The 20,010-nt window shown below is 43.0% G+C and overlaps 1 protein-coding gene across 3 annotated transcripts in view; it reads right to left on the bottom strand.

The window, feature by feature from the left end:
• BPHL (biphenyl hydrolase like) overlaps positions 1-20,010 on the bottom strand; it is a 97,665-nt gene that overhangs the window by 41,267 nt on the left and 36,388 nt on the right. For 2 of the 3 annotated variants that reach the window (XM_056521054.1, XM_056521053.1), the window contains exons 4-6: positions 12,048-12,201; positions 7,772-7,903; positions 6,576-6,699 (exon numbers count right to left, since the gene is read on the bottom strand). In XM_056521054.1, the coding sequence (XP_056377029.1) occupies positions 6,576-6,699; positions 7,772-7,903; positions 12,048-12,201 (410 nt within the window). Of the gene's footprint in view, positions 1-4,073; positions 4,112-6,575; positions 6,700-7,771; positions 7,904-12,047; positions 12,202-20,010 lie in introns of all 3 variants that reach the window. The other variant, XM_056521055.1, reaches the window with a different exon arrangement.

Genomic DNA, 20,010 nt, shown 5'->3' with positions numbered 1-20,010 from the left:
CTGCCTCCTCCTGCTGCCATTACCAGTGGAGCCCCTGATGCTTATCTCCCTGGTGACCTGGCACACAGTTTCCTTAGGGTGCCTACCGTCCTCGTCACTGCTGCTGTGAACTGACAAGGGAGGTGGCACCCATTCTTGGTCCCCCTCTTCTTTGCCCCCTGATATGTCAGACCCAGGGCCAAAACTGTGGTGGACTTAGGGGAACAGCAGACATGGAGCCCCTGACCTGGCTCCGCTGTCCCCTCACTGACGCCTGAGTGTGACTAGGTGCGGGGGTTCATTGGCTAAAACCACCCACACCAGTTGAAAGGGATGTCACAGTCGTTACCCCCTCCTCCTCCTCCATCCCTTCCAAAAGGTCCTAAACATCAGCACTGAGATCCAGTTAAGCCTGATGCATGACATCCCCCAAGAGGTCCCTCTCACTGTCGCTGTCAAACAGAAGAAGGCTAGATTCTTGGGGACTGGTCCTACTAGCTCCTGCTGCTGCTCGGAGCCGGGGCAGAGGAATCCGTGGCACTGGCTTGTGCCACGAGAGCCACTAATTCCTCGAAATCCTGTGAGGAAATGGTGCAGCTGCCACCACCAAAAAAGTCCCTAATGAGGTGGACGCCCCTGCTGCCTGTATGGCCACATGAACTACTCATAGTAGCGGTGGGGAAAACTTTATTGGGATGAGGACTCTGGGGCAAAAATTACCTAACAAAAGACACAGACACTGACGAAGACACTAACACTTAAAACTAACGCTAATAAACTTTTTTTTTAAACTAACGAAAGACAATTACGCAGAGTCTGAGGCACGATGACACGACAAACAACTAAACAGTAAGAAACTAGCCAAAAGACAATTACTACTAACTACACAGTAAAAAAACAACTAAAAACTAACGCTATTAAACATTTTCTTTTTTTAACTAACCAAAGACCATTACGCAGACACTACTAACTACACAAAAGACAATTACGCAGACACTACTAACTACACCAAATAAACAGTAAATAACTAACTATAAACTAACGCTAATAAACTTTTTTTTTTACATAGACACTAAACTAAAACACTAAAACACACCTAAAGCCTACACTATACTATACAGTGGGGATCAAAAGTTTGGGCACTGCAGGTAAAAATTTGTATTAATGTGCATAAAGAAGCCAAGGAAAGATGGAAAAATCTCCAAAAGGCATCAAATTACAGAAGACATTCTTATTATATGTCAACAAAAGTTAGATTTTATTTCTATCATTTACACTTTCAAAATAACAGAAAAAAAATGGTGTCTGCAAAAGTTTGGGCACCTTGCAGAGTTAATATCTTGTACTGCCCCCTTTGGCAAATATCACAGCTTGTAAACGCTTTTGTAAGACTTCCTTACAAAAGTCTTCCAGTTCTTTGAGATTTCTGGGCTGTCTGTCACGCACTGCTCTTTTATGGTCTATCCATAGATTTTCAATTATGTTGGGGTCAGGAGATTGTGAAGGCCATGGGAAAACCCTGCAGTTAACGCCTCTTGATGTAATCCCCTGTGGATTTTGAGGTGTGTTTAGGATCATTATCCATTTGTAGAAGCCATCCTCTCTTTAACTTCAGCTTCTTCACAGATGGCATCAAGTTAGCATCCAAAATTTGCTGAAATGTTATTGAATCCATTTTTCCTTCTACTCGTGAGATGTTCCCTGTGCCACTGGCTGCAATACAACCCCAAAGCATGACTGATCCACCCCCATGCTTAACAGTTGGACAGAGGTTCTTTTCATTAAATTCATTTCCCCTTCTTCTCCAAACGTACCTTTGCTCATTCCGGACAAAAAAAAGTTCCCTTTTAACCTCATCGGTCCACAGAACTTGTTTCCAAAATGCATCAGGCTTGTCTATATGTTCATTTGCAAAGTTCAAACGCTGATTTTTGTGGTGAGGACATGATGACTCTTCTATGAAGACCATATTTGTACAAGTATCTCTTTATAGTGGAATAGTGTACCACAACTCCAGTGTCTGCCAGATCTTTCTGGAGGGATTGAGCAGTCAAACGTGGGTTTTGAATTTTCTCACAATCCTGCGAGCTGTTCTGTCTGATATTTTTCTTGGTCTTCCAGATCTTGCTTTAACTTCCACTGTTCCTGATGACTGCCATTTCTTAATTACATTCCAACAGAGGATATTGACATCTGAAAACATTTTGCTATCTTCTTATAGCCTTCTCCAGCTTTGTGAACATCAACTCTTTTCAGTTTCAGATTTCTAGACAACTGCTTAGAAGAACCCATGGTGCTGATTGTTGGGGCAAGGTCAGATGAGTCTGGGCATTTAAAACCTTTGAGATTGACATCACCTGGTCTTCCCAGATGATGATTGAGAACAATCCATGACACTGGCAGGTCTCAGCTTTGCAAAGGGGGCAGTGCATACTATAAATTCTGTAGCGTGCCCAAACTTTTGCAGACACCATTTTTTTTGTTTTCTGTTATTTTGAAAGTGTAAATGATGAAAATAAAATCTAACTTTTGTTGACATAAGAAAGTCTAATCTGTAATTTGATGCCTTTTGGAGATTTTTCCATCTTTCCTTGGCTTCTTTATGCACATTAATACAAATTTTTACCTGGGGTGCCCAAACTTTTCATCCCCACTGTACCTAAACTAACTCTATACCCTACACTAGAACCTATCTGCTAAACCAACCTACTCTAACACTATAAATTCACTAGATGATTTGCTTTGCTTTTAAAAAAGCACAGCACTACACTAACTCTATACCTTACACTAGAACACATCTGCTAAACAAACCTACAATATCTAACACTATAAATTCCCTAGATGATCTGCTTTGCTTTTTAAAAATCACAGCACTAACTCTATACCCTACACTAGAACCTATCTGCTAAGCTAACCTACTCTAACACTATCAATTCGCTGGATAATTTGCTTTGCTTTGAAAAAATCACTTGAAAGCACAGACAGTATTCAATCTCCTCACAACCACATGAAACTGCAAAAAATTAAAAATAAATAAAAGCTGCTGGGAGGAATCTTATATAATGAAGGGGTGGGCAACTTTCTTATTGGTTGCAAATTATGTTGATAACCTCTGACAACTGTTTTTGCATCATTCTCATTGGCCCACAAGCTAAAAGAAGGGACGGATCAGTTACGATATTTGCGAATATGTGAATATTCGCAAATATTCTCATATGCAAAATATTCACTCGCCAGACTCACAATAAATAGTATTGGAGCATTCTTTAGACCACAAGCTGGAAGCAAGGAGGGATGATGATCACTGTGATGTGTACTGTGAAAATAAAAAAAGAATAGTTGTAATTGCGAATATATAGCGCTATATTCGCAAAATCGCGAAGTTGCAATGTTCACGATAAAAATTTGCATTACGAATATTCGCGCGCAACACTAGTCATGGTTGAGGGAAAGCTGAATAGAGCAAAGTACAGAGATATTCTTAATGAAATCTGATCCAGAAAGCTCTGAACCAACACAGTGACCCTAAGCCTACAGCCAAGACAAGACAGGAATGGCTTAGGGACAACTCTGTGAATGTTGTTGAGTTGCCCAGTCAGAGCCCAGATTTAATCCTAAAAATGGCTTCCACCAAGAATCCCTCACCAACCTGACACAGTTTGAGAGGATCTGCAGAGAATGGCAGAAAATCCTCAAACCAGGTTTACATGTAAACCTTGTGGCATCATACACAAGAAGACTGGAGACTATAATAGCTGTCCAAGGTGCTTCAACTAAGTAAAGGGTGTGAATACTTAAAATATTTTAGTTTTTCCTTTTTAATAATTAGCAAAAAAAAATCTAACATTCTGTGTTCACTTTGTCATTATGTGCTATTGAATGCAGAATTATTGAAAAGAAAATGATATTCAATTCTTATTTTAGCCCATTTCAACATAATAAAATGTAAAAAAATCGAAAGGGTCTAAAGACTCGGTGAATGCATTGTATATAGCGGTAAATGAACACCATATACCAGCAAAAGATTACTAAATTACAAAAGCACTTTTAATAAACCCTGCATAGATAATAAATACAAGCGAAATCTGCAATACCTTGAGATACAAGTCAATAGAGAGTTGAGGGGGAGATGCTACAGAAACAAAGGCAGAGAGAGACAAGGTGATGTGGCAGTAAATCATCTATCTCCAGTGCTGCATTCACAACTACTCTGTTCTTTTATACCACAGAAATTACTGTCCATCCAACAGCTATCAAGCTGGACATCACAGTAAAGGAGTTTGCCCATGCCAGGCATTAAAAAATGCAACCAGACTGCTTGTACCATCCATGCTGAATGGACTATTATATATTTTTCATTCCAGTAAGAGGCCCATACACATACAATAAAGAAACCAAAGAACCTCCAAACGAAGACCACAGATACCAGGTAATTGTGAACAAAGTTTTTCTGTGCAGCTAAATAAATCACTTCAGCATGTATTTTCAATTGTCTCATTTAGCCCATCCGGATGTAAAGTACCTAATTTAAAAATTCAATATGACTCACAGTTTACTGCTGGTGATTCATTACATTCTAATTCTGTTACGGCTGTCCCTTCTTTGCAACAAGCGATATCTTGCCCGGAGGGGTCATCCGCTTCTCATACATCTGGGGCACAACAGTCTAAACAGAAACAACATAAAAAACCTTTTCCTAGACAAGACAGTACTTGCACTATTGCAGATCCTCCTCACGTCCTAAAAGCTGTTCGAACACCGAGGTCCCAAACAGCACCACTGAGCTATCCAGCAATTTTTACTTTTGTTTTAGACACGGCGATCAAGTTGAATCACTGTGTCTAAAGAATTCATGCCGGACATCAGCCCGATTGGCGATGTCTGGCCTTAGCCGTGGGTCCTGGTTGCTTATAGCAACATCAGCTGAGCGCGTCATACCTCGGGAGCCGCAAATGGACGTGAATGTACCTCCATTTGCGGCAAGGGGTTAAAAATAAAGGTTACCCAGCCCCAATTATTATCCGATGCATTTAATAAAGTAAAAAATCGGAAACAGTGTGACATCGTGGCAACACACAGTAGCGGCAGTAGAAATACGAATAAAATGAAGAGTGATGCTAGTTGTTTTAAATATAATTTTATTACAAATTATAATTGTGCCGCTTATGATATTAAACAAGTATTAATAAAATATTCGCCCGTAGTCTGTGATGACCCCATCTTGAGGAATATTATTCCCAAACACCAGGTGTTACTTTTAGAAGTAACCTTCATAATCTTTCAGCCCCCAGCAGATTAAAATCTGCGCAACCCCCCTTTGCGTCATCCAATGCAAAAGGGATAACGAAATGTAATAAATCTCGATATATGTGTTGCAACATGATTAGTTATGAGATGTCCTTTACATTTCACACTACAAAAGAAAAATTCTCCATTTAGGAGCCCTTCAGTTGTGATAGATCATATGTAGTTTATTTACTATCTTACGAATATCTGTTGAAGTACGTGAGCCGCACTGTTCAGACGGTCCCGTATGAACAGACATCTCTCCAATATAAAGAATGGATTTTTGCTAACAGTGTGTTTCGGCACTTCACTTCTGTACATTCAAAAAATCCTGATAGTTTGAAGTTGCTAATTTTGGAAATAATTCTTAATGATAGTTCTAATAGGTTTCAAAAACGGATAAACTGTGAGTCATATTGGATTTTTAAATTAGGTACTTTATCTCCACATGGACTAAAAGACAATTGAGAATACACACTGAAGTGATTTATTTAGCTGCACAGATATATATTTGTATTTTTATTTACGGTATGTCTTTTTTAGATTATATAGCTGTACATGCACATATTTTTTATATAGTCTGTTTTTTTTTTATATAGTCTGCATGCACCTTTATAATTGGTTTTACATGTGTATTTTGTACTTGTTTGTAAAGAGTAAATATCAGGGTTAACTCCAGTAAAGGGTTAACAGCAGCTACTTTATCAATGTTCCCATAATCCTTTGTCCATACTATCCTGATGAAGAGCCAAGGCGCGAAACGTGTTCCATGTTGGGAATAAACTTCGTTCACAATTACCTGGTATCCGTGGTCTCTCAGCACCCAAAGTATTCCACTTTCATTTGGAAATTCTTTGGTTCCTTTATTGGTCCACATCGCGGAAAGGCGGCAGTGAGACAGTTTATCTATGCTCTAACCCTAAATTATGCTGGGGCTTGCACAACTTTCATCAGTAAGCACCCATTCACATTAAGCGATTATCATGGCAAACGCAATAATACATGGAGTGCTCTCTCTCTTTGTTTTAGCATACACATACAAGGTTGTAGTATATATATATATATATATATATATATATATATATATATATATATATATATATATATCTATCACACCAGTTTAAAGCCATTCAAAACATAACTGCACATACAGAGAGGAAAAGTAACCATCATCACAGATGATAAATTTCCAACATGACTACATAAATTCAAAAATGTAAGATTCATTTAAAACCAATAAGTCCTGCCAAACCATGACCTAAAATACAACTGTGTATAAATGATTAATAACGTGCAATAAAATCACTGACCTTGAATTTTTCACTTGTTGATGTAAAAACTGTGGATGAAATGATGGGACCATAGGATCCTTCATGCCATGAATAATTAATGTTGGGCAACCAATGAGTGGAAGCAATTGTCGACAGATATTACCTGACAAGTAATGACATTATTACAATATTACCTAATATTACCTAACACATTCTAAAGATCCCTTTAAGGCAAGCCAACATGCATATTTATGTTGTAAGGAAGGGATTAAATTTAAAGTTGCCCCTTTATCCCTCTATTCTCTGCTACTCTGAGCCCCAGAATAAAGTTAAAGAGATTATCCACAGATTACAAATGATAATTTATATACACAAGGGAAAGCTAGTTGATCAGTGGGGCCCGACTTCTGGGAACACCACTGATCAGAAGAATGGAGGGCAGTTGTCCTTTGAGTGGATGGAGCAATGGGTGCAGGCTGAGCAGTCCCATACTCTAACTTTATTCTTGGGGTCCTTTAACCCCAGTATGTCCGATTTTTTTTTTTTTTTTGTATTATTATTAACCACATATAAAAAAACACTTGTTTTTGTGGGAGTTCACCATACAGTAAAACATTTAATGGGTTATATGTTAAGTGGGTTATCCCAAGATAAGAATATATATATATATATATATATATATATATATATATATATATATATATATATATATATATGATAGGAGGTAATGCTAATCAGAATATAGTGATGCACACAGTATATTGCTTCGGACATACTGGGGTTAAAGGACCCCCAGAATAAAGTTAGAATATGGGACTGCTCAGATCTATATCTATATATACCTTCCAAAATTTGTTCCCATGGGTCCCCCAATTACAGGTAATTACAAGGTAATTGTTGCCAAAATATCCATATTGGAACTTGAAAATACTATTATTGGATCTAAATGCCCCAACATAGGAAGTCCAATGAAAAACAAGCAAGTAACTGGACAACTTTGCCTTTGCACAGGTTTTGATAAATCTTCCCCTAAATCCTTACAATAACACTGATTTGTATAGTGTTCTTTTATCACTTTTCTCTTTATAAGGCTATGCTGAATTCAATTGTCATCAATATGTGTATCAATCAACATGTGTAATTTAACTAAAAAGTAACAAAACAGATGTGGAAAGAAATAAAACTAAACCAACCAGATACTATCAAGCAAGTAAAAATGTGTAAAACCAGCTTACCATCAGATTTGCTGGTAAAATGAGCCATGGCTTTCACCCATGCAGAAAATGTATTGGCAAAATACTCCTTTCCATAGAGATCCTCCAAAGGCTTCTTCATCTTCGGACTCCAGTTTGTTACATCTTTTACAGCTAGTTAATACCAAAAGGCAAAGCTGCATTAATACCTGCATCTCACTAAAGAGATAAACTATTTAACCCCTTAACGACCAAGGACATATTTATGTCCTTGGTCGGCTCCCGCGATATAACGCGGGGTCACGCGGTGACCCCGCGTCATATCAGGTCGGTACCGGCATGTATCTGCAGCCGGAACCTGGGGCAGCGCGCTATTAACCCTTTAGACGCGGCGTTCAAAGTCTTCCTATGGGAGCTATAACACTGCAAAAAAAAAAATTAAAAAAGTTAATAAATGTGATTTAACCCTTTCCTTAATAAAAGTTCAAATCACCCCCCTTTTCCCATAAAAAAAAAAAACACCATGTAAATAAAAATAAATATAAACATATGGGGTATCGCCGCGTGCGTAAATATCCGAACTATAAAAAATATATCATTAATTAAACCGCACGGTCAATGGCGTACGCGCAAAAAAATTCCAAAGCCCAAAATAGTGTATTTTTGGTCACTTTTTATATAATGAAAAAATGAATAAAAAGCGATCAAAAAGTCCGGTACCGCTAAAAACGTCAGATCACGGCGCAAAAAATCAGCCCCCATACGCAGAAAAAAATTAAAAAGTTATAGGGGTCAGAAGATGACAATTTTAAATGTATAAATTTTCCTGCATGTAGTTATGATTTTTTCCAGAAGTAGGACAAAATCAAACCGATATAAGTAGGGTATTATTTTCATCGTATGGACCTACAGAATAAAGAGAATGTGTCATTTTTCCTGAAAAATGTACTGCATAGAAACGGAAGCCCCCAAAAGTTACAAAATGGTGTTTTTTCTTCAATTTCGTCGCACAATGATTTTTTTTTCCGTTTCACTGTAGATTTTTGGGTAAAATGACTGATGTCACTGCAAAGTAGAATGGCAAATTGCAAAAATAAGCCATCATATGGATTTTTAGGTGCAAAACTTAAAGGGTTATGATTTTTAAAAGGTGAGGAGGAAAAAACGAAAGTGCAAAAACCAAAAAACCCTGGGTCCTTAAGGGGTTAAAGGAGAACTTCAGCAAAAATGTACTTATCCCTTATCCACGTCATAGGAGCTGATCGCAGGGGGTACGACTGCTGGGACCCCCGCGATCTCCAGGATGGGACCCGGCTCTCAGTGAGGAGTGCGTGCTGCAGACAGCACATGCTCCATTCATTTCTATGGGAGTGCCGAAAAGACCAGAGTACAGCACTAGAGCATCATAAATGGAGCACGTGCTGTCTACCGGTAGACGACACACACTCTTTAATGAGACTGCTGGGATCGAGTCCTGGAGAGGACAGGGAATCCCAGCGGTTGGACCCCCCGCGAACAGCTATTTATCTCCTATCCTGTGGATAGGGGATAAGTTAACTTTTGATGTAGTTCTCCTTTCACTTACAATAAAATAATAGAATATATGTAACGTCAGCGCTCTGGCCAGACACGCTGGCCGTGAGCGCTCTCCTCTCATGTCCCCGCTGCCGGCGGGGCTGGGATTCGCATCGCGGGACGCCCCCGCATGCAAATTACAGCCCTTCACTCACCTCCCTGGTCTTCCGTGTTCTCAGTCCTGGCGCACGTGCCCCCGCCACTCAGGGCGCGCGCAGCGGAGCTCTATGATTTAACCCCTTCCGTTTCTACGCAGTGCATATTTCAGTAAAAATTCCACCTTCTCTTTATTCTGTAGGTCCTTACGGTTAAAATGATACCCTACTTATGTAGGTTTGATTTTGTCGTATTTCTGGAAAAAAATCATTACTACATGCAGGAAAATGTAAACGTTTAAAAATGTTCTCTTCTGACTCCTATAACTTTTTTTTTCCGCATATGGGGAAGTATGAGGGCTAATTTTTTGCGTCGTGATCTGACGTTTTTATTGGTGTCATTTTTGTATTGATCGGACTTATTGATCACTTTCTAATGGTATAAAAAGTGACCAAAAATACGCTATTTTGGACTTTGGATTTTTTTTTTATGTGTACGCCATAGACCGTGTTGTTTATTTAACGATATATTTTTATAATTCGGACATTTACGCACGTGGAGATACCACATATGTTTATTTTTATTTACACAGTTTTATTTGGAAAAGGGGGGTGATTCTGACTTTTATTATGGAAGGGGTTAAATGATCTTTATTAACACTTTATTTTCATAAGGGGCTATAACATTGCACACACTGATCTTCTACACAGATCACTGCCTGGCAACAGCCGGGCATTGATCAGTGTTATCGCCGCTCGACTGCTCCTGCCTGGATCTCAGGCAAGGAGCAGTCATTCGGCGATCGGACAGTGAGGAGGCTGGTAGGGACCCTCCAGCTGTTTGGGAAACCGCGATTTAATTGCGGCGGTCCCGAACAGCTCCACTGAGTTAACCGGCACAGTTTACTTTCACTTTAGATGCGGCGATCAACTTTTTTGCTGCGTATGAAGGGTTAATACCGGGCATCACCGCGATCGTGAATAGGCATATGTGCGTGGTAGCACTGAAGCTTCACCAAGTTTCACACAGTATCACGAAGTTACTCCTTCTATACCCCAACGGAACAGGGACAAGTTAAAGAAGGTGATAAAGGATAGGCACTATGTGCCTTTGCCGGCTCTTCGAATGCTCTGTGTTCTGCGCGTATCTACGTTGGAAGTCCTCCGGGCTCTGCCTTCTATACCCCGGCGGCACGGGGAGGATAAGCAAAAAGGACAGAGGTCCAAGGCTGAAATGCCGGTGCTAGCTGCGGCTAGTTACTAATGCACGTCTCGGGCTCTGCTGGGGTAGCTGAGTGTCAGGCTCTGCTGGGGTAGCGGAGCTACCCTGTTAAGTCCCAATCACTGTGCAGCGAAACAGTCTCGGGAAGCCACGTCGCCTTTTTCAATGGGGAGGGTAAGAAGACTGAGTGTGTAAGAAGACTCCGTCTTCTTACTCTCACCATTGAAAAAGGGGACGTGGCTCCCTGAAACGCGTCTGGTCATAGACTGTTTCGTTGCACAGAGATTGGGACTTAACATGGATGCTCCACTACCCCAGCAGAGCCTGACACTCGGCTACCCCAGCAGAGCCCGAGACGGGAATTACTAACTAGCCGCAGCTAGCACCAGCATTCAGCCTTGGACCTCTGTCCTTCTTGCTTATCCTCCCCGTGCCACCGGGGTATAGAAGGCAGAGCCCGGAGGACTTCCAACGCAGATACGCGCAGAACACCGAGCATTCAAAGAGCCTATCCTTTAGCACCTTCTTTAACTTGTCCCCGTGCCGTCGGGGTATAGAAGGAGTAACTTTGTGATACTGTGTGAAACTTGGTGAAGCTTCAGCACTACCACGCGCATCTGCCTATTCTACAGACAGCCCTGCGCAGGGTGGGCTCAGTACTTGTAGTCTCCAGCACTGTCGAGTGCTGCAACTACGGCCAACACTGTGGATTTAATCTTTCAGGACATTTGCAATTTCCAGACTATCCCACTGTGCTTACAACCCTGTGTCCCAGCCACCTCATTTGTGCAACTTTAGCTAGCAATTGTGTTTTTATATATTTTACATTTTATATATCATTTGTATTGTATTGTGTGTTGTCCAAAGCAAGGGCCCTGCCAAGGACATCACCATTAAGTCATCAATAGTATCATTGTTATTTTAAATAAATGTCCAATATTTGACAAAAACCTTTTTCTCTCCTATTATTTCAATTCTTCTGATTTCTATAACCTTTTTCCCCTAGCCTAGTAGTAGCCTAGACTGCTCCGTTTATTGTTAATTATTAGTATCTATAGGCACATCGGGTGTGTGCAACGCCGTATCCACGGCCTGGGTTCTTTTTTAAGTATTTTATGTAGAGCTCCCATCTCTGTATTTTCCAATTTATTTATACATTAAGAGTTTTAGGAAAACATGATCCAGACCCTTTATGGAGAATATAAGTGTTCACTAAGGGTGCATTCCCACAGGGTGTATACGCAGCGTATTTATGGCAGCAGCGGGAAATACGCTGCGTATCCCTTGGTCACTATACACACTGTATTTTTTAGATGTCACAATCGACATTGCTTTTAAATACTATAGCTTCTAGCTTTTCCCTGGAAACTACAGCAATAAAACAAGTGTTTTATGAATGCACTTTATGGAAGCTAAATCTTCTTACCATTATAAAGAACTAGATCCTCTTCTGTGACATAAGCATTGGCTCCCCAGACCACAAGCTTGTTGATGAGTGATGGGTAAGACCCAGCTGCAATGAGTGCAGTTATACCGCCATCACTCCATCCGAGCAATGAAAATCTTTTGAAATCCAAAGCCTGCAAAAATTGAATTACAATTAAAGGAATGTTTTTTTCCATGCATATAAGCTAAGCTCAGGCAGCCTAAAATACAGTATAGAAATAAACTCTTTAAAGGGTGCCTCTCATCAAATAAACTTTTGATATATTTTAGATTAATGAATGTTGAATAACTTTCCAATAGCATGTTAATGAAAAATATGTTTCTTTCTATTGTATTTTTCCCGATCAGTCCTGTCAGCAAGCATTTCTGACTCATGCTGGAGTCCTAAACACTCAGAGCTGCCAGCCTGCTTTGTTCACAGCCAAACAGGCTGTGAACAAAGCAGGCTGGCAGCTCTGAGTGTTCTCCTTTGTGAACAAAGCAGACTGACAGCTCGTAGTGTTTAGGACTCCAGCATGAGTCTGAAATGCTTGCTGCCAGGACTGGTAGGGAGACCCCTAGTGGTCATTTCTTCAAAGTGGAAAATTAAATAGAAAGAAGCATATTTTTTAATAACATGCAATTGTGAAGTTATTCTGCATACATTAATCTATAATATATCAAACGTTTTTTTGATGAGAGGTACACTTTAAATAATACTTCATTCATTATTAGTTACTACAGATCACATGACCTTTGTATTCAGAAACAGTTGGTTGTACATTCTTTTAAGCTTTTACTTACCTTTCTTTGTGTTCATTAAAAAAAAACGTGAACTATGTATAGACAATGGGGGGAATTTACAGTGTAGAAGTGTACATTTGTGCCAGGCTCCCCAGCATTAGAAATTAAGTCAGTGCCGAGCTGGACGAGATTTCCACTGCAATGTATGCCTGCTACCAGGCATACATTGCAGTACATTTGGCATGAGGGGGGCAGCCACGATCCCTTCAGGCAGATACCATGACCCCTCCACTCTGCCTCTATACCCTTCTCTTCAGCATGTGCAATAGCAGGGCAACAGCGGAAAAGAGGGGAGTCACTGCAGAGTCTATCTCCATTCTGCAGCATAGGAGGCTCAGCACAGGTGAGGAGGTCACAGTAAACCTGTGGCTTGGGAACGCCCAGCATGCACCAAGCTGGCTCATTACCATTTAACATATACCCAGAAATTACAGAAAAAAAAGGAGGCACAGATCTGCGAATGGTAAGTATTATTGTCATCAGTGTCACCCGCACTAAAAGCCTTTACCAGAGGTTAGTGCAGGTGATACTGATGAAAGGTGCCCTTTCAATCTGCGGAAGTGGACAAAATCCCCTAAAATGCATTATTACATTTTTGTTAGTTTCATGTCTGTTCCTCAGGTAATTTTTAAGCGCAGTCATTGTTGTTTCATATTTACTACAAATCTTTGGATGTCTGGAATAATTCCATGGAGTAATCGCAAAACTGACTGCTGCCATCCCTTAGACAGGAATATCTAGTGCAGTGGTCCCCAAACTGTGGCCCTCCAGATGTTGCAAAACTACAACTCCCAAACTACAACTCCCAGCATGCCTGGACAGCCAACGGCTGTCCAGGCATGCTGGGAATTGTAGTTTTGCAACATCTGGAGGGCCACAGTTTGGGGACCACTGATCTAGTGGAACTAGCCAACAGTGCTGCTGCCTGGAGTTGTGGCCTTTCCACAACATGAAAAGGTGAGCACCTTATTGTATTCAATTTGGGATCACCTATTTAGGAAGGATGTCATCCTATGAGGTGCTTTTATGTTTAGGAATGAGAGGGGGATCCATGATGAAGACCAGAATGAGATAGGGAGAGAATGGGAGCCAAGTATGAGATGGGAAGCCAAGCTAGGGACACAGAATAATATGTTTAACTGTGCTTGAGACCAGGGATGAGAGGGAATCCATGCAGGAATTAGGATTGTAATGGGAACCATGTAAATGTTCAGGATGAGATGGGAGCCATGTTGGAGACTATAAATTAGAGAGAAGCCATGCTGTAGACTGGGAATACGATGTGGTGCCATACTGTGAACCTGGGATGAGAAGGGGAGCCATGCTGGGGATGAGGACTAGAAAGCAATACTAGGGACTCAAAATCAAATGTAGAGCCATGTTGGGGTCTATAAATAAAAAGAGAGCCATGCCTAGGAACAGTGATAAGGTGGAGTGCTATGTTTAGAACTGGAATGAGATGAAGAATCATGCTATGAAATAGGAATGAAATAGGGAGCTGGGGTCCAGGAATAAGATGGTGAGCCATGCTGGGGACAAGGAATAAGATGGGATGCTAAATTGGCAACCAGGATTGAGATGGGGGTGTGGGGGGGTTATTGTAGAAATTAGAGGGGGGGGTCATGCTGTGGACTAGGAATGAGTTGGGGAGTCTTGCTGTAGACTAGGAATGATTCAGAGGGCTATGCTGGAGACAAGGGATAAGGCAGGGTGCCATGCTGTAGACTAGGAGTGATATGGGTAACAGGAATACAATAGTCAGCCAGGCTGGGTATTAGGAATGAGATATGGAGCCATGCTGTAAACTAAGAATGAGATCAGGAATCGTGCTGAGAGCCAGAAATGAGATAATAACTTGGCTGGAGACACTTAATAAGATTGGTAGCCTTACTGGGGACATTGGATAAGATTGTGATGCTGGAGACAAGAAATGAGAGGACAAATCATAATAAAATACATAACTTTTTTGGTTCTTCCATCATAAATTGTGTGCTGCACATCTTTGATGGCTTGATTAAACAATTTAACCAGCATTTTGTATAAATGTTTCTTTAAAAGGATCATCCCCATAAAATACCACTTTTTGAAGAAATTTGGGTAGTCAGTTGGAAGAGATTTCACTGTATATGTGCACTCGGCCATGCCTTGTATACATGTGAATGCAGAAATGAATTGGCACATTGGGGAGGAGGGGGGATTAATGAATTGGCACATTGGAGAGGGGAAAGGGGATTAATGAATAGGCACATTGGGGAGGGGAGGGGGGGATTAATGAATTGGCACATTGGAGAGGGGAAAGGGGATTAATGAATAGGCACATTGGGGAGGGGAGGGGGGATTAATGAATTGGTACATTGGGGAGGGGAGGGGGGATTAATGAATTGGTACATTGGGGAGGGGGGACTAATGAATTGGCACATTGGGGAGGGGGATTAATGAATTAGCACATTGGGGAGGGGAGGGGGACTAATGAATTGGCACATTGGGGAGGGGGGATTAATGAATTGGCACATGGGGAGGGGGGATTAATGAATTGGCACATGGGGAGGGGGGATTAATGAATTGGCACATGGGGAGGGGGGATTAATGAATTGGCACATGGGGGAGGGGGGGATTAATGAATTGGCACATTTGGGAGGGGGGAATTAATGAATTGGCACATTGGGGAGGGGGGAATTAATGAATTGGCACATTGGGGAGGGGAGGGGGGAATTAATGAATTGGCACATTGGGGAGGGGGATTCATGAATTGGCACATTGGGGAGGGGGTATTAATGAACTGGCACATGGGGAAGGGAGGATTAATGAATTGGCACATGGGGGAGGGGGGGGATTAATGAATTGGCACATGGGGAGAGGGGATTAATGAATTGGCACATGGGGGAGGGGAGGGGGGATTAATGAACTGGCACATGGGGGAGGGGAGGGGGATTAATGAATTGGCTCATGGGGGAGGGGGGATTAAGGAATTGGCTCATGGGGGAGGGGAGAGGGGGATTAATCAATTGGCACATGGGTGGTTTAATGATATAGTACAGGGGGGATGGGGGGGGTATTTAAAATGGCACAGGGGGATCAGAGAGGCCACCTCAATTCCCAATCCCCCCGCTGATCCCCCTTTGCCATTCAATTCCCAATCCCTCCCTCCCTTCTAATCCCCTGTGCTATTTCATCCTCTCCCCCTATCAGAAGGGGGGGGGGGGGAGGAGGGATTGAAATGGCACAGAGGGGATAAGAGGGGGGAATTGAAACGTTATCAAAGGTTTGTAAAATTAAATGGCAAAGGGGGGAATCGGCAATGGAGAACACTGGTAAAATGCAGAGTCTAACATGTTTGTCCGGCAGATGCTGAAGAAATGAAGTTTTGGCTGAAAGAAGACATCATGGCGGTCTGAGCTGGATGAATAAGAAACAGAAAGAGGATGCTGCTGATCAGAAAAGAATTACCGTATTTATCGGCATATAACACACATTTTTTAGGCTAAAATTTTTAGCCTAAGTCTACCTGCGTGTTATACGCCGATAAGCCGCTGCAATTCAATTATTTAAAGCGGGCGCTTTAAATCAATGAACTGCAGCAGCTTTTTCAGGTGCAGAGACCGCCACCGCTGCCGGCTTCTCTGCCCCTGCCTGTCCTGGGGTCCCTGCTGCCGCCGCTTCTCTCCCCCTGCTATCAGTGTCGCTGCCCCTTCTCTCCCCCTGGCTATCGGTGCCGCTGCCCCATTGCCGGCGCCGATAACCAGGGGGAGAGAAGCGGCGCCGACAGACAGGGGGAGAGAAGGGGCAGAGGCACCCATTGCCGGCTCCGCTGCCCCCCCCATCTCCGGTTGTATAATTACCTGTTGCCGGGGTCGGGTCCTTGCTGCTTCAGGCCTTCGGTGTGCGTCCCCTGCGTCGTTGCTATGCGCTGCACGGTGCGGCGCAATGACGAGTGACGTCACTCGTCATTGCGTCTCGCAGCGCATAGCAACGACGCAGGGGACGCCACACTGGAGGCCTGAAGCAGGGCGGACCCGACCCTGGCAACAGGTAATTATACAACCGGAGATGGGGGAGGCAACGGGGCAGCGGCGCCGGCAATGGGTGCCGCTGCCCCTTCACTCCCCTGTCTGTCGGCGTCGGCAATGGGGCAGCGACACCGATAGACAGGGGGCGAGAAGGGGCAGAGGCACCGATAGCCAGGGGGAGAGAAGCGGCAGCAGCAGGGCTCTAAACCCCAGGAAAGGCAGGGGGAGAGAAGCGGGCAGCGACGGCCTCTCTCCCCCTGCCTTTCCTGGGGGCTTCTGCGGGGTAAGAAACAGTGTATCAGGGGATACACAGGCACACCCACGCACCCTCATTTTACCAAAGATATTTGGGTAAAAAACTTTTTTTACCCAAATATCCTTGGTAAAATGAGGGTGCGTGTTATAGGCCAGTGCGTGGTATACCCCGATAAATACGGTAATTGTGAGTCCCTAAATGTAAGTGTAATCACTTATATGGTGTACAGATCTGTATACAGCTGGTATATACCTCTATATGGTCCTGTATATAATCACTTATATGGTATCCAGATCCTGTATACAGTTGGTATCTACCGCTAAATGGGCACTGTATAGGGGAATACTGGACTGTATATTGTGGTTTTATTTGGTACAGTATGGTGGTATTATCCAGTTATTGTGTGGTAGTACGTTTATTCCTTGTATACTGGTATTATTGGCCATGGAAAATTATCTTACCTACGTTAACATGTCATATATATATATATATATATATATATATATATATATATATATATGGGGGCCCTTGCATTTTTTGGTCCTGGGGCCCTGAGTGTTGTCAGTCCACCCCTGATTCTAATAACTCAGCCAGCATTTGCAGCCACGTCGGCGCCACAAGAGAGCACTGCTTCCTTTTTAGGACAGTTAGGAAGAGCAAGTAAGGGGATCTGAGCAAATAAGGGGGGGGGGGGCTGACAAAATAACTTAAGGGGGGGCTGAACAAATAAGGTGGGAGGTTGAGTAATTAAGGGGGGCAGAGCTAATAAAGGGGGGCTGAGCAAGTACGGTAAGGGAAAGCTGAGCAAGTAAGGGGGGAGAATGAGTAAGTAAGTTAAGGGGGAGCCTAGCAAGTAAAGGGAGATGAACAAATAAAGGAGGGAGGCTGAGCAAATAAGGGGGGTTGAGCTGTAAGAGGAGGCTTAGCTAATAGGGGGCTGGGCAAGGAAGGGGGAGTAGAGAGCAGAGCAAGTAAGGAAAAGCAGAGGAAGTAAGGGGGGACCTAGCAAATAAGGGGGGTTGAGTAAACAGCGGAGGATGAGCAATTAAGGGGGGCTGAGCTAATAAGGGGGTGCTTAGCAAGTAAGAAGGGGTTGAGAAAACAAGGGAGGCTGAGCAAATAAGGAGCAGCTGGGGGCTGAGCAAGTAAGGGGGGGCTGAGCAAGTAAGGAGGGGGCAGAGCAAGTAATGGGGAGCAGAGTGCAGAGTAAGTAAGGGGGACCTGAGAGCAGAGCAAGTAAGGGGGACCTGAGCAAGAAAGGGCAACAGAGCAAGCGGACAGTGCGGCTACACCTTACCTACCTGAGATTTCAGTTTGCAGAGGAAGCCAGTGAAGCGGACAGTAAGGCTACACATCATCTACCTGAGAAAGCAGTTTGCAGAGGGAATGAGTGGAGCGAGCAGTGCGGCTACCTTACCTACGTGAGAGTGCAGTTTGCAGAGGGAGTCTCTGAAACATGTTCTAAATATGAATGTTGGAGATGTCGCTGCAGAAACTCAGGAGAGATATGAAATGAGCCTTTCACCAACAACTACTTTACATGTAAGGACATATTTATTTTTTGCTTTTCAACAGCTTCTTGTTGTACCTGCTGGATAAGGACATTGGGGAAGATTTATCAAAACCTGTCCAGAGGAAAAGTTGCTGAGTTGCCCATAGCAACCAGACTGCTTCTTTCATTTTTAACCTGTTGGGGACAGTTCCCGGTACTTAAGGACGGAGGGTGTACCTGTATCTCTGATCCCCGCCGCTCGCCGGGCGTTAATTGGAACAGGATGCCTGCAGAAATCATGAGACCCTTCCTTGTCGGATTCACTGGTCAATTCTGGACGATGAATCCCATTCTTTCAGGGATCCCGATTGCCCGGACCTGATCGCCTGGAAAATAAGTGTCAGTTTCCCCCAATCTGCCCGCCCCTCCAAAAACTGGGTGACCGGTGAGCAGTGGCGCACTTCCAGTGCGGCAGTGGCGGCAATAAAATGAGTGTCTGTGGAGGGTCACAGTTTGGAGATTATTATACAGTGATCTACAAGCTGTGACCCCCCCTCACCCCCCCCGAGATCTTGCAAAACTATAACTCCCAGCATGCCTGGACAGCCGTTTGCTGTTTGTGCATGCTTGGAGTTGTAGTTTTGCAAGATCTAGAAGGCCACAGTTTGTAGATCACTGCACGGTGGTCTTTAAATTGTGGCTCTCAAAAATCTTGCAAAACTACAACTCCCAGCATGCCCGGACAGCCGTTTGCTGTCTGGGCTTGCTGGAAGTTGAATTTAGCAAAATCTGGAAGGCCACAGTTTGGAGATCACTGTGCGGTGGTCTCTACACGGTGTCCCTCCAGATCTTGCAAAACTACAACTCCCAGCATGCACAAACAGCAAACGGCTGGCTGGGCATGCTGGGAGTTGTAGTTGTGTGCCTCCAGCTGTTGCATAACTACAACTCTCAGCATGCACTGACAGACCGTGTATGCTGGAGTTATAGTTTTGCCACAGCTGAAGGTACACATGTGGGGAAACACTGAGTTAGTCTGTTACCTAATTCGGTGTTTCCCCACTAGTGTACCTCCAGCTGTGACAAAACTACAACTCCCAGCACGCATGGTCTGTCAGTGCATGCTGAGAGTTGTAGTTATGCAACAGCTGGAGGCACACAGCTACAACTCCCAGCATGCTGGGAGTTGTAATTTTGCAACAGCTGGAGGTTTGAGCTCCAGCTAATCTTCCGCTGCAGCTCAAACTCCCAGCGGGAAAAACCCTGTGAACCCCCGCCCGTGTGAATGTACCCTAAAAACACTACACTACACTAAAAATTAAAAGTAAAACACTACATATACACCCCTTACACTGTCCTGCCCCCCCACCCCAATAAAATAGAAAAACGGATCGTACAGCAATGT

Source organism: Hyla sarda, chromosome 5 (assembly GCF_029499605.1).
Source record: "Hyla sarda isolate aHylSar1 chromosome 5, aHylSar1.hap1, whole genome shotgun sequence".
Classification (NCBI taxonomy): domain Eukaryota; kingdom Metazoa; phylum Chordata; class Amphibia; order Anura; family Hylidae; genus Hyla; species Hyla sarda.
This window is presented reverse-complemented; position numbering and strand designations above follow the sequence as displayed.